The following is an 11,337-nucleotide window of genomic DNA, read 5'->3' as shown; positions in this document are numbered from 1 at the left end:
TGTATGACAGTTTTCTAAGGCTGTCCTATTCAACTAAAGCCAACGAGATTAATTGTTTAGGCAACTATTTACACATAGTTCAACTATCCCTAACATGTTTTTTTGTGTAGCCTCAGAAGAGAAATATTATAAATCTGAACAACATCCAAATGTTTTCTTACTTTCATATGGTTTACTTTTAAGAATTTTTAGAGAATTGAATTATTGTATATTATTGGAAATATTCTGTACATTTTGTGAACATTGCCATCTGCACTAAATTGTAAAATCATTTGAATATTAAATTATAATCATTTTGTTTATCTAACTATCAATGATATTTTGGAACACTCAAGAATGTTCAGCTACAATATTCAATAAATTGAAATGAATACAAACCTAAATAAACAATAGAATCTACGTTTTGTTTATAAAACAAGTAACCTATTGTCTGGAGTTGGTTGGTCGAAAGCTCTATGAATCTAGTCTTATAACTATACACACTGCAAAGGAACTATGCTCAATTGAGTTCATATTGACCTCCAATATAATAAGCCTTATTCAAATTATTTAAACTTAAACGTACATACATATATAAATATTTATATGCCAGTTTACAACTACTTTAATCTTAATTGATATTCCATTAGAAAATACTGAACAAATTCAAAACTCGAATCTATAACAGCATAAATATATATATATATAGAAAAAAAACAAATGTTTACTTTCTTGCATGTATTGTTATATTTTTGTACGTTTAGCTAATTTACGATTAATGATTTCATGTGATTTATATGCCCTTCTCAAGTTATTAATAAAGAATATATTATGTGACAATGTGCAAAGCATACTACTCTTAACTCTATCTAAATTGGAACTGATCTGCCAAGACACTCAATATCTGACTCGTCACCTCAAATTTATTCAAGTCTCTTGGATATCCCATTTACTGTAATTTGATCATCCAATACATAGGGATATTAACTTCGCATCTAATCTGCTCTGAACTATAAGAAGCTATTGAAAGTGTAATGGTAATCTTGTTCATTTCAATTCTTCAGTTATTTTAACACACACACATAATATTATAACAACATGAGCCCTAACCAGAAATCTTGCTGGTTGGATTACATGAAGTTGGATTGATGAACTTGCTCTGCTGTTCTATGGTTTCGAGGAACACAAACATATTTGTTGTATGTAAGCAAACGAATTGAAAATGAACAGTGATTAGTTCACAAACTATTCGGCGGAATCACGGGTATTTTTAACGCGACGAACTGAAGATTCAGTGCTATTTTTGGAAGGGATATGCCTGCCAGCTGTTTCCCAATACTCATTACCAGCACTTTACTGAACGGAAAACGCGGACGAGTATAAAATTGTGCGCGACCATTGCAACGAAAATTTAAATTGCACTTTATATAATTAGCGAGGCTGATATCTGGAAGTATGGAACACGATACAATCTATCAACAAGTATGCTCCACTCGCACCGTACAGTCGGACAAGAAAGGCTTCTTCAACGAGTTTTACCTAGACGTGAAGGATGCATGTGGCGAGAAGTGGCTGCTGAACTATTTTGGCAAGCTAAAGTCAAATGCAGCTCGTGTCCTATCCATATTCAGTGATCGCGAGGTTTGTGACCCAGTGCTGGGTGTATTGGAGCACGTTCAGCCAGTGTACAAGCAGAAAGATGTACTCGTCTCCTCCCAAAGACGTGCACAGGCTGATAAGTTTTATCTGCTGAGCTGCAGCGCAGCCAACGATGAGGAACGAGTTGAAATGTTGCAGCAGGCTCTTGGCCATGCGAATCTTGCCGTAATGCGTGCACCGGCTCCTCATTCGGACATGGCGGTTGACAACGGTCTTACACTGGCCATGGCCTATCGATCACGTGCCTCCATTCTGATTGGCATGGGAGAGGGCGAAGCAGCTTTAAGTGATCTCAAATTAGCTGCTAACTTTGGCTTGGAGTCCAAGCAAAGCGTGGACTACTACTGCAAAATGGCAAGAGCATATTCAGGTAAATGCATGAAGATAGCTAATTCTATAATCAGCTATTGATTTGTAACCATTTGTAATTTCCAGTTATGAACGAAGGAGCGCGTGCCGATATTTCCCTAAAGATTGCCGAGAAACTTGCGGGCTCTGATACAACATTGATTATTGCCTGTCGTAAGGAGATGGCCACTGCCAAGTTAACGATGAGGCATCAACCAGAGCAAGAGGTAGTGCCGCAGTTAACCCATGGGGAGAATTCAGACTTAACTGGTGCCGCAAATGTGGTTAAACTGGTAGAGACGAAGGATAAGGGCCGATTTATTGTGGCCAACGAGGGTTTAAGGACGGGTGATGTGGTGCTCTGCGAGAATCCTGTGGCAGCATGTCTTCTGCCCAGTTTCTTTGGCACTAATTGTCATAACTGCTTCAAGCGGTGAGTGTGTCTTTGGACAATTATATTAAAATATTTTATTCAATAATGTGATTGGCTACATCCTCCAGGCTACGTACTCCTGTGGCATGTATTCACTGCTCGGGTATTGCTTTCTGTTCTGCCCAGTGCATGGGTGAGGCTTGCGAGACTTATCATCGCTTTGAATGCCAGTTTATGGATCTGTTCATTGGGTCTGGCATGTCCATTCTCTGCTTCATAGCACTGCGCATCTTTACACAGGCCTCCAGCATTGAGGACGGCATTTCAACTGCCAATTTACTTTTCGAACATTTGTGCTCCCACCAGGACGAGCGCAAGCCAGACGATTATCTGCAACGTGCCCTAATGGCAGGCTTTCTCATGCGTATTTTACAAAAGGCTCAGTACTTTGGGCGCCGTAAAACGGAAGGTGTCAATCCAACGGCTGTGGAGCTGCAAGTAGCAACAGCACTTTTAGGCTTGCTGCAAGTTCTTCAATTTAATGCCCATGAAATCTACCACACTATGGTGACGGACGAGCATCGTTTTGAAGGAAATAAGGTCGTGTACGTGGGTGCGGGCCTCTTTGGCACAGGGTCCTACTTTAATCACGAATGCTGTCCGACTGTTGCTGGTTACTACGTGGGAAAGAAGTTGATCCTAACAGCCACCAGGCCACATCGACCCAACGAAGTAGTAGCTGTAAATTACGGTCCCATTTTCACTAAAATGAACCTGAAGGAACGGCAGAGATCATTACGTGGTCGTTACGCCTTTAGCTGCAACTGTATGGCCTGTCAAGAGAATTGGCCTTTGCTGCAAAAGATAGACAAGCAAGTTCGATTTTGGTAAGTAGAAGACGGTTTTGAGAGGAAGTTAGTCTGCACACTTATAAACTCTTTCATTTTATTGTTAGGTGTACCTCAGCTAATTGTGTAAATCTACTTAAATTCCCAAAAGACCTATCAAAGGACGTACGCTGCGCTCGGTGTCGAAAGAACATTTCTTTAAAGGAAAGCGTTGCTAAGCTTATTAAAATTGAAGAGCTTTATCGCGAAGCTGCACAAGCAATGCAATCGCAAAAAACGAATGAGGCAATTGAACTCTTTAAGGAAGGACTTGATCAATTTTTCCTAATTGCCTCACTGCCCCACAAGGATACTCTAATAGCCCAGCAATCCCTACTGAAATGTTTGGCTGACACCGGTACTACTTTTAAAAAGTAGCTTAAATTGAAATGTTTTTGCAGAAAATTCAATTTGAATCGGTTTGCATACAAGTTTTTTGAGAGCTATACGAATATTGAATCAAATAGATATTCTTTCTGATCAGTATCTTTTATGCTTCTTAATATAAAACAAATAAACCATATTTATAAATTCTCCGTTTTTTAAATAAATCAGCCGATTGAAACACAAGCTTATCGATAAGCCAATCAACTATATATTTGAAGAATATCATACGTTTATTTAGTTTTTATTAGGTGGGTAGACCGGTATTAACAGTATCAATAAAACTGACAACCACTTGACGGTTACGATTATTATTTAATACGAAGAATAAAGCGTGTTTACATAGCTATGTTTAAAAAACTTTTAGTGTGAGGCATTACTTTTGTGGCGGTCGGCTGATAACAATAAGCATTGTAGATAATAAAATATGATTGTTTTTACCATCACTAGGTACCGGTGGGTGGCTGAGAAATCAAACATAAACATAAGGATTTATTTATTTATACGAGGCCTATAAACCATGTTTAACAAACTTAAGCCCGGCGAAAGTGAAGAAGATGTCTTGCGCATGGCACAAGACTTCGCTACAGAGCGTCGGAATAATCAAAATTTCCAACCTGCGGCTACAGTTGTTCGTGTAAATAATTGTGAGTATTTCTTTTTATTTTTGATTTCATGGATGGTCATTTACTTAATCACCTTGTAGCGGCACAGAAGTCTATATTTGCACAAAAACGGGAACAAGCAAAAACTTCAACTAATGATGACTGTTTACAAAATGTTAATGAGAACTTAGCGAAAATATCTATACATAAAAGGGCACCGACTGAGCCCTATCGAGATGAAATGACTGTAATAAACCAGAAAGTTCTTTTGGATGAAATACATGAAAATATTTTAGGAAATATAGGCAAAACTAAGGAACAGCCTACCGTCTTTAACAGCATTTTGGGAGAACTCGTAGAGAGAGTCGATGGAAATAAATGCAATGCTCAAAGGGATCATCACCAAGTAAGTGGCAAAACAAAACAAAATTAAATTATACTGAACAAAAAACTTTACTTGAAGGAAAACAAACCCCAAAAGCCTAAAAGCATTTTTGCCCAGAAGATCATGGAAAACATTACACAAAAAAGTTCCGACCCTTTAAATTTGATCAAAGATAATGTAGATGATTTACACTATGAGTTGAATAATAGCTGTAGTACTATTATTCAAGACAAGTCTCTGTCTCGTGAGATTCATGCTGAAAACATGAAATTATTAGATCAAATGCGTATGGAGGATATCTTGTCTGAGCAAAAGACATTACTTAATTCATTAGGTAAGCGTTAGAAAGGAATGAAGATTACCTAAACATTTATATATACCTTATAGATCCTTCTTTGATACAGCTTCTGACCAGTAAACGTAAAATCCAAAATAATGGATCAGCCGAAATAAGCTTAAGCCAAAATACTTCGCATTCATCACCGCTGATCACGGCTCTTAACGATTCTTCTCCGGCAGCACTTGAACTACTGCAGCAAAGTAATGAAGGGAATTGGCTGAATTTTAATCTAATGGAGGAGCACAAATTAGCATGGATGCGGGATATTCCACTAAATGTAGGACAGTTAGAGCCTGGACAGCAGTTTAATGCTCGCTTTGATTGGAAAGGTGTACTGTTGCCTTACACACTTCAGAACTCAAAACAAGATGTTGATGAACGTGAGTTGTACTTGCATGGCGAGGAGCCAGAAAGACCAGGCTACAGTCTACAAGAACTGTTTCGTTTGGCGCGGTAGGTATTTTATAAGAGACCTCATATATTTATAATCACATGTTTGTTTTGATGATTAGGTCGACAGTGCTACAGCAACGTATATCAGCATTTGGAGCCATCGCAGGAATTATGAGTATTTATAATCAGGGCTTCTACGATCAGGTGCTAACATTGCCAATCTCAAAAATATTCTTTCTGTTGCGTTATGGACTGGATGAGAACACACCAGCTCAACTTGAGGTAGTAAGCCGAGCTTTGAGCCTCCTATTCTATAATGAAGCTGATGAAGTGCTACTTGACCATGTCTACGAAAACGCTTATTGCCATTGGCAGCCTATGCTGGAGGTGCTCGATGAAAGCAACAAAGAGAAAAACGGCTCTTCACAAATTAGCTTCATGAAGCGTTACATGACCTTGCTACGCGGTAATTCAACCACTGCTGTGAATGCTGATGTGTCTGAGCGTCAAGAGGATAGCCGCATTTCTGACGATTTCCATCTTGCCGAAACAGATTTAATAGAATGCTTGTTGCGCACAAATATTTGTCAACGAATTAGGTAGTCCCATAACGGTATGCTGAATATTGTTATTGATATATTGATATATGTCTTTTCGATAGCTTTATTGTGGGATCCTTACGCCCAGAAAACAGTACAATGGAATCATGCTTTAAACTGCTCATACGAATCGCACGCACAAATCTTTCTGCGGCCAGGCAACTCGTAAATGAAACGCATCTTATGGACTTGATTTTTTCATTTTATTTTAATAAAAATCCTATATCTGGTAAGTGTGTACAACTAGCTGGCGAAATTAAAACGTGAGTTTGCGCATTCTTCTTCAGCTTCTGTAGGTGGAACTCAGTCCTCATTCTACGGACAGCCCCATCATCTTTGCTTGAAATTAATTCGAGTTCTAATATGTCAGCATTTGGATATAGCGAAACAACTGTCGAACGATGGTTTTATTGAGAGATTAAAAGGATATTTATTTTGTCGCGATGACATTAAGGTAAGAATAGATTTATTGCATGTCTAAATGATTATGAAAACTTCCAATTGATACTTTTTGGTTTGCAGGGCGCAATGATTCGTGTTCAGATCGAGGCTCTGCGCATTCTACGGTGCCTTCTGTTGCTTGGAATTGTGGATCGTGGATTATTTAAGTGAGTTTTTTCTTGTAAGCCCTAGCCCAGCAACTGGTCGACAGACGATCTTATAAAAGGTCCATCTGTATCCATATAACATTTAATAGACTGGTACACAGTATCGCACGCATCAACACCCTCTACAAAATTGAAGATTATAAAATTGATTTTGTTATTTATAGTTGCATAACAGTTAGCTTACTTTGCGTGCCGCATGTATCAGCCAATCGCTTCACCTTTTCGTGCATAGTTTCCGGCAGTACTTCGATCAGTGACTCCAAGTGCATTACTTGCTCACTGTCGATCTGTAAATATTTAAGGAATCATTGCGATATGTAGACATTCTCATGTATATGTATGTATGTATATACTGACCAGACCAAACATGTCGAACATGCAGTGTAGGAAGCACTTGAAAGTAGGATCATTTGGCAACTGCTGTGTTTTGTGCGTTTCGACTATCATCGCTGTCAGTGGATATTTGAAGATTTAGTTTGACAGCTTCAGTATACTGCTAGGACAGTACAACCTACCTTCAGATACACCAGTTTGATTTACGCACCGAGCGTGAACCTTCTTAACCTGTTTCTTTACAACCTCGGGAACTTCGAGCTGTGCGAGAGAAATCTATAGTGTGTACTCACAAATCAGATAATACTTACAGCTTGTAAAGAGCACAAAAGGGAGCAAAGCAGTAGCACAACCAGCGTGAGGCCTAACCACTTGGAATCCATTGAAAATACAAATTCTTTGCGAACTAATAAATATAAACAACTGTTAGACAGTAGTAGACATGCGAAGTCAAACTAAGTGCAGTCTAGACCAGAAGCCCTCTTTTATAGCTGTAAAGCGCCAGTTCTAATAGCTATCATTTTTGTTGTCATAGACAATTCCTGCCTGCTCTACGTCAAATGCTTGACTGGCACTATAATCATTGCGTTTTTGAAGTGGGCGGTCCAGCGCTAATACGCCAACACGCAGCTGCCCTGATAGCTACATTAGTGGCTGCTGGGGAAAGTGGCACTTGCGATTTGGAAGCGCAGAAAACATTGCTGGAAATTTTGCACAATTGCTGCTGTAGCTGGATTCACAAGGCAACTCGCTTAGATACCCTTAAGGATGTGAGTATAAGCTTCCATGTTCTATACATACATATAATTGATTTAGATTCTCTCTTGCAGTACACACAGTTGACACTTTTGAGCGCAATTTTCTACGCAGTCAACTGGTTTGCGCGCAACTGTTACCTCGGGACAACGGCCTTTCGTAAGTTTCTGGGAAATATATTGCCCGACTTTGTGCGTTCCCCATGTCTAATCGCATGTGTGCAGAAGATGTCGTGAGTAAACTTGACAGACAGCTCACGGATCGTAATTAATGCGTTTTAATCACTACCTCCCAACAGACAGACCTCTATAATTTTACGGAGCTGTGGTGATCGACGCAATGTACACTCCCCGCTACCGAATGTGGGTGCTGTCTTAAATCATGATCATGGTCCTCAGCTTATTGTCAGCAACACCTATACCGTGCAAATGCTCAGCAATCTATGGTCGTTGGCTGAGGCACCGACTAATGATGACCAAAAGTCTTTATTTGAGGCACTTACACAACCCGAGCTGCTAGAACCGTTGGCGGCGTATCTAGAACAATTAAGCACGGACTTGAACCCTTTCCTGGCCAGTAACTTTTTTGCTCGCAGCGAGTTAAGGCTTATCCATCAGCTTCTTACCACAGACGGCTTGGGAACCTACTTACCGCGAACTCACTTGCTGCAGTTAGTCTTTAACTATCTGTGCTGTTTGCCCATCGGACAGGCCAGACAGATGAAGAGCATATTTGAGCGCTACATATTTAATGATCAATTTATAAAGTTAGATACAAAATCACTGGAGCTGTTGAAGGAGACTTGTATGGATGTTGTTTACGCTCAATTTATTGCGGTAAGAGTTAATATATTATCACCCAGTTCGTATTGAATATGTTTGTATATACATATGTGCAGGATAACAAGGATCCTACTCTGACTATTTGCTATACTCAGACGCCAGCTCTTCCGGCAGACTGGCCATATATGCAATTACGTTTTATACTCAACAATTATTTGCAAAATGTACACCTCGAACAGGCAGTTAATCCTATTTCCGGTAAGCCGCTTATAATTCTCTTTTAATTTGTGAATGCGAACATTTTGTTTCTTTCAGAGAATCAGGTGGTGCGCATGACCTTTACGTTCGTGCAGCAGCTAGAGCTGCAGGGTCTGCAGATTGTCACTCCACTTGAGAAGTTAATGTACCTAATGATTTCCTTTATGGGTCCTGACAGTCAGTTCTTGGAGCCGGATCTACATGATTTGTTACGCTCACAGATACTAGACTTTAATTCACTAAATGCAACTTACACATTTGATTTTAATGCAACAGTTGGAGATAAGGGAAACTTCGAGCCATTGTATTATTTGTTTGTGAACCACTTTGAGGCCGCCAGCTATGGCGATGAGTTGTTTAGTGCGCTTTTGCTGTTTCCACTGGCTCAGAAGTATGATAACAAATGGCGTCGACGCATATGGTCCGAACACGTGCAAGCTTTGCGATTTTTGAATTGTAATGAAAGTCTGGTAAGAATGAAGGTTAATCATTTTTTATGCAGGCTTTTGAAAATAATTTCGATTGCTTTTTAGTTGATTGGTGGCCTGGCTGCTTATCTGGAACCCACGGAAGTGGAGCCGTCTCTTGTTAAGCTATACGGCGACGCACTCGAGCGGAAACTGGTTCGCCCAGGCAGCATTGCCTATAAAATCGCTCAACACCATTTTAACAATTCCTCTGCAGTAAAGAAATCAAAATACTTTTAAATAAAAAGACTTACCACAGTGAATTTGACAAATTCAAATTTTATTTTATCACTTTAATTTATTTTTACATACTTTTACTACTAAAATTTAATTGTGAAAAAGTTGAATGTGTATACCAGTATTTTTACTTATGTACATGGCTAGAGACATAAGTATGTCAATAATAATTGCATATCCGTTTAGTTACTGTGACAGGTTGCCTGCTGCGGATGACTTCGCTATCGCCCTCAATTAATTAAAATCACTTGACTTATTGACACTCCATAGCACAAGCGCCGCGAATCCGTCGCTGCCGTAACTGCTGTCTAACACTGACTGCGAATGCTAATAAAATATGTGTAATTATAATGAACGCAATTGAACGGTCAGAGCTAATTAAATTATATGCCATTTGTAAATAAATATGAGTGCAATATACAGATGCGAACTATTTGCAAATGGCCAAGATTTTTCTGTATGCCTGCTGCAATGTGACTCTTGGCAAAGGTTAAATAATATAGTTTTTGTTTTTACCTAATGTACCGTTTTTTTTTTGGAAAAACAAATAATCTTCCATGTAAAAATTTAAATGAACTTGAAAATTCCGTCTTTAATTGTTTTTAATTTGTAGTGAACTTCAAGACTTTTGGGTCAAATACAATTAATGAATTAAGAATACAAGTAGCAAAATGACGAACAACTAAGAATCATTTACAATTTCATAATTCTATTATCAAATTAATATTATCTTCATTATTATTATCGGAACAATGAAGACGTGGTTTTGTAACATGCAAACTCGTTAGGTTGATTGATATTTTCACATATCACTTTCATAGATATTTATTAGCATGAATCATAATTTTTCAGAACTCAAACTTTACTAGATTCTGATTTATGCATTAACTATTTTTATATCTGCTGCTTTTAGCTGTAATTATATAAAATATATTTACTATTTGTTCTTTATGCAGCAGTGTTGCTATAGGTTTTTTGAATGATTTTATCAATAAGAAAGAAGTATATATTTGCTGAAATTCATAATTTTGCGACAAGCCTTAAGGCAAGGCTAAATGGTGTCCTGTTTCTAATTAGATTCCAATCATGGCAACACTGTTGTGCAGCGTAACTCTCTTATAGATGTAAAGTTAAGGGCATACATTGTATTAGGAGTAAGTTGGGGTGGCAAGGCATTTGGCTTTGGTATGCAGATTGCTAGGCCACATTCGAATGCTAACGCACATTCTGATGAGCTCTTTTACAAGATGGGTGAGTGTAGTTGATGTTTTGTAGTTGCCGCTGCGATCGTTGCTCGGGTTGCACGTTCCAGCGATTTGTCATCGATCACGTCACACAGTGTGGGGAAAAAGCAATTAGGGCGCATTTTCAGCTCGACGCTCTGCGACGTTGCGTTGTCGCTTGGACGCTTGCAAGCCGAAAGCCGAGAGCCACATTTCTGTTCATTCGAAGTACACAGAAAACTTTTCTGCTGATCGAGCGCGAACTGAACGACTCGGTGGCTCAGTATCTTTTTGGCTCTCTGCACGTGCAGTTGCGGTACTTGGAACGGGTTGGATTCGCTACGCCTTTGCGAGTGCCTTCATATCAATGATTCTCGTCTGCAAAGTACGAGTACACTTTCAAAAATAATTGCCATGAGGCATACAAGAAATACTTCTAATAAACAAACAGTTTATTTTTGGTAGCAACTCATGCTTATAAATACATTGTGCCTTACTTGGCTCCCGCTGCAGGGTATCCGTCGAACTCGGCATTCTGCTATCTTAAATATAAAATAAAATAAATATAATTGTTTTGGTGTAGTGTTATTAATTTTGAAAACTGCATAATCTGAAGAAATTGGCTAACATGGTCCATACTACATACATATGTGCTGTTACTTGGAAGTTTTAAGAAATTTTTTCGTTGCTTTTACATTTTTAAGTGATGTTCTAAAAGTAA

At 38.7% G+C, this 11,337-nt stretch overlaps 3 protein-coding genes across 3 annotated transcripts; 2 read left to right on the top strand and 1 right to left on the bottom strand.

Moving 5' to 3' along the window:
- Window positions 1-1,318: 1,318 nt before the first annotated feature.
- On the top strand, window positions 1,319-3,756 carry LOC108598699 (SET and MYND domain-containing protein 4). The gene is made up of 4 exons (XM_017985423.1): window positions 1,319-2,008; window positions 2,074-2,419; window positions 2,488-3,246; window positions 3,315-3,756. Exons 1-4 carry the CDS (start codon window positions 1,435-1,437, stop codon window positions 3,622-3,624), a joined length of 1,989 nt encoding a protein of 662 aa, XP_017840912.1. The 5' UTR covers window positions 1,319-1,434; the 3' UTR covers window positions 3,625-3,756.
- Window positions 3,757-4,098: 342 nt separating this feature from the next.
- On the top strand, window positions 4,099-9,396 carry LOC108598149 (RNA polymerase II-associated protein 1). The gene is made up of 14 exons (XM_017984765.2): window positions 4,099-4,277; window positions 4,337-4,641; window positions 4,699-4,954; window positions 5,008-5,413; window positions 5,473-5,952; window positions 6,015-6,181; window positions 6,240-6,406; window positions 6,475-6,560; window positions 7,429-7,663; window positions 7,724-7,881; window positions 7,948-8,485; window positions 8,548-8,689; window positions 8,747-9,159; window positions 9,223-9,396. The coding sequence occupies exons 1-14, from the start codon at window positions 4,151-4,153 to the stop codon at window positions 9,394-9,396; spliced, it is 3,654 nt and encodes a 1,217-aa protein (XP_017840254.2). The 5' UTR covers window positions 4,099-4,150.
- On the bottom strand, window positions 6,558-7,324 carry LOC108601109 (general odorant-binding protein 69a). Its single transcript, XM_017989026.1, has 5 exons — window positions 7,205-7,324; window positions 7,076-7,154; window positions 6,918-7,009; window positions 6,745-6,847; window positions 6,558-6,682 (listed from the first exon to the last, which is right to left on the bottom strand). The coding sequence occupies exons 1-5, from the start codon at window positions 7,274-7,276 to the stop codon at window positions 6,582-6,584; spliced, it is 447 nt and encodes a 148-aa protein (XP_017844515.1). The 5' UTR covers window positions 7,277-7,324; the 3' UTR covers window positions 6,558-6,581.
- Window positions 9,397-11,337: the final 1,941 nt, after the last annotated feature.

This window comes from Drosophila busckii, unplaced genomic scaffold (genome assembly GCF_011750605.1).
Source record: "Drosophila busckii strain San Diego stock center, stock number 13000-0081.31 unplaced genomic scaffold, ASM1175060v1 chrUn_07, whole genome shotgun sequence".
Taxonomy (NCBI): Eukaryota; Metazoa; Arthropoda; class Insecta; order Diptera; family Drosophilidae; genus Drosophila; species Drosophila busckii.
Note: the sequence above shows the minus strand (reverse complement) of the source record. Positions and strands in the feature narration are given on the sequence as shown.

What these genes read in the sequence shown, in the direction of transcription:
- LOC108601109 (XM_017989026.1), bottom strand. Translation starts at nt 7,276, where the DNA reads ATGGATTCCAAGTGGTTAGGCCTCACGCTGGTTGTGCTACTGCTTTGC. An exon ending in TCAAACTGGTGTATCTGAAG is followed by an intron (nt 7,010 to 7,075) that starts GTAGGTTGTACT and finishes ATCCACTGACAG; the next exon opens with CGATGATAGTCGAAACGCAC. An exon ending in TGTTCGACATGTTTGGTCTG is followed by an intron (nt 6,848 to 6,917) that starts GTCAGTATATAC and finishes AAATATTTACAG; the next exon opens with ATCGACAGTGAGCAAGTAAT.
- LOC108598699 (XM_017985423.1), top strand. Translation starts at nt 1,435, where the DNA reads ATGGAACACGATACAATCTATCAACAAGTATGCTCCACTCGCACCGTA. An exon ending in AATGGCAAGAGCATATTCAG is followed by an intron (nt 2,009 to 2,073) that starts GTAAATGCATGA and finishes TGTAATTTCCAG; the next exon opens with TTATGAACGAAGGAGCGCGT. An exon ending in TGTCATAACTGCTTCAAGCG is followed by an intron (nt 2,420 to 2,487) that starts GTGAGTGTGTCT and finishes TACATCCTCCAG; the next exon opens with GCTACGTACTCCTGTGGCAT.
- LOC108598149 (XM_017984765.2), top strand. Translation starts at nt 4,151, where the DNA reads ATGTTTAACAAACTTAAGCCCGGCGAAAGTGAAGAAGATGTCTTGCGC. An exon ending in GAACTGTTTCGTTTGGCGCG is followed by an intron (nt 5,414 to 5,472) that starts GTAGGTATTTTA and finishes TTTGATGATTAG; the next exon opens with GTCGACAGTGCTACAGCAAC. An exon ending in AATATTTGTCAACGAATTAG is followed by an intron (nt 5,953 to 6,014) that starts GTAGTCCCATAA and finishes TCTTTTCGATAG; the next exon opens with CTTTATTGTGGGATCCTTAC.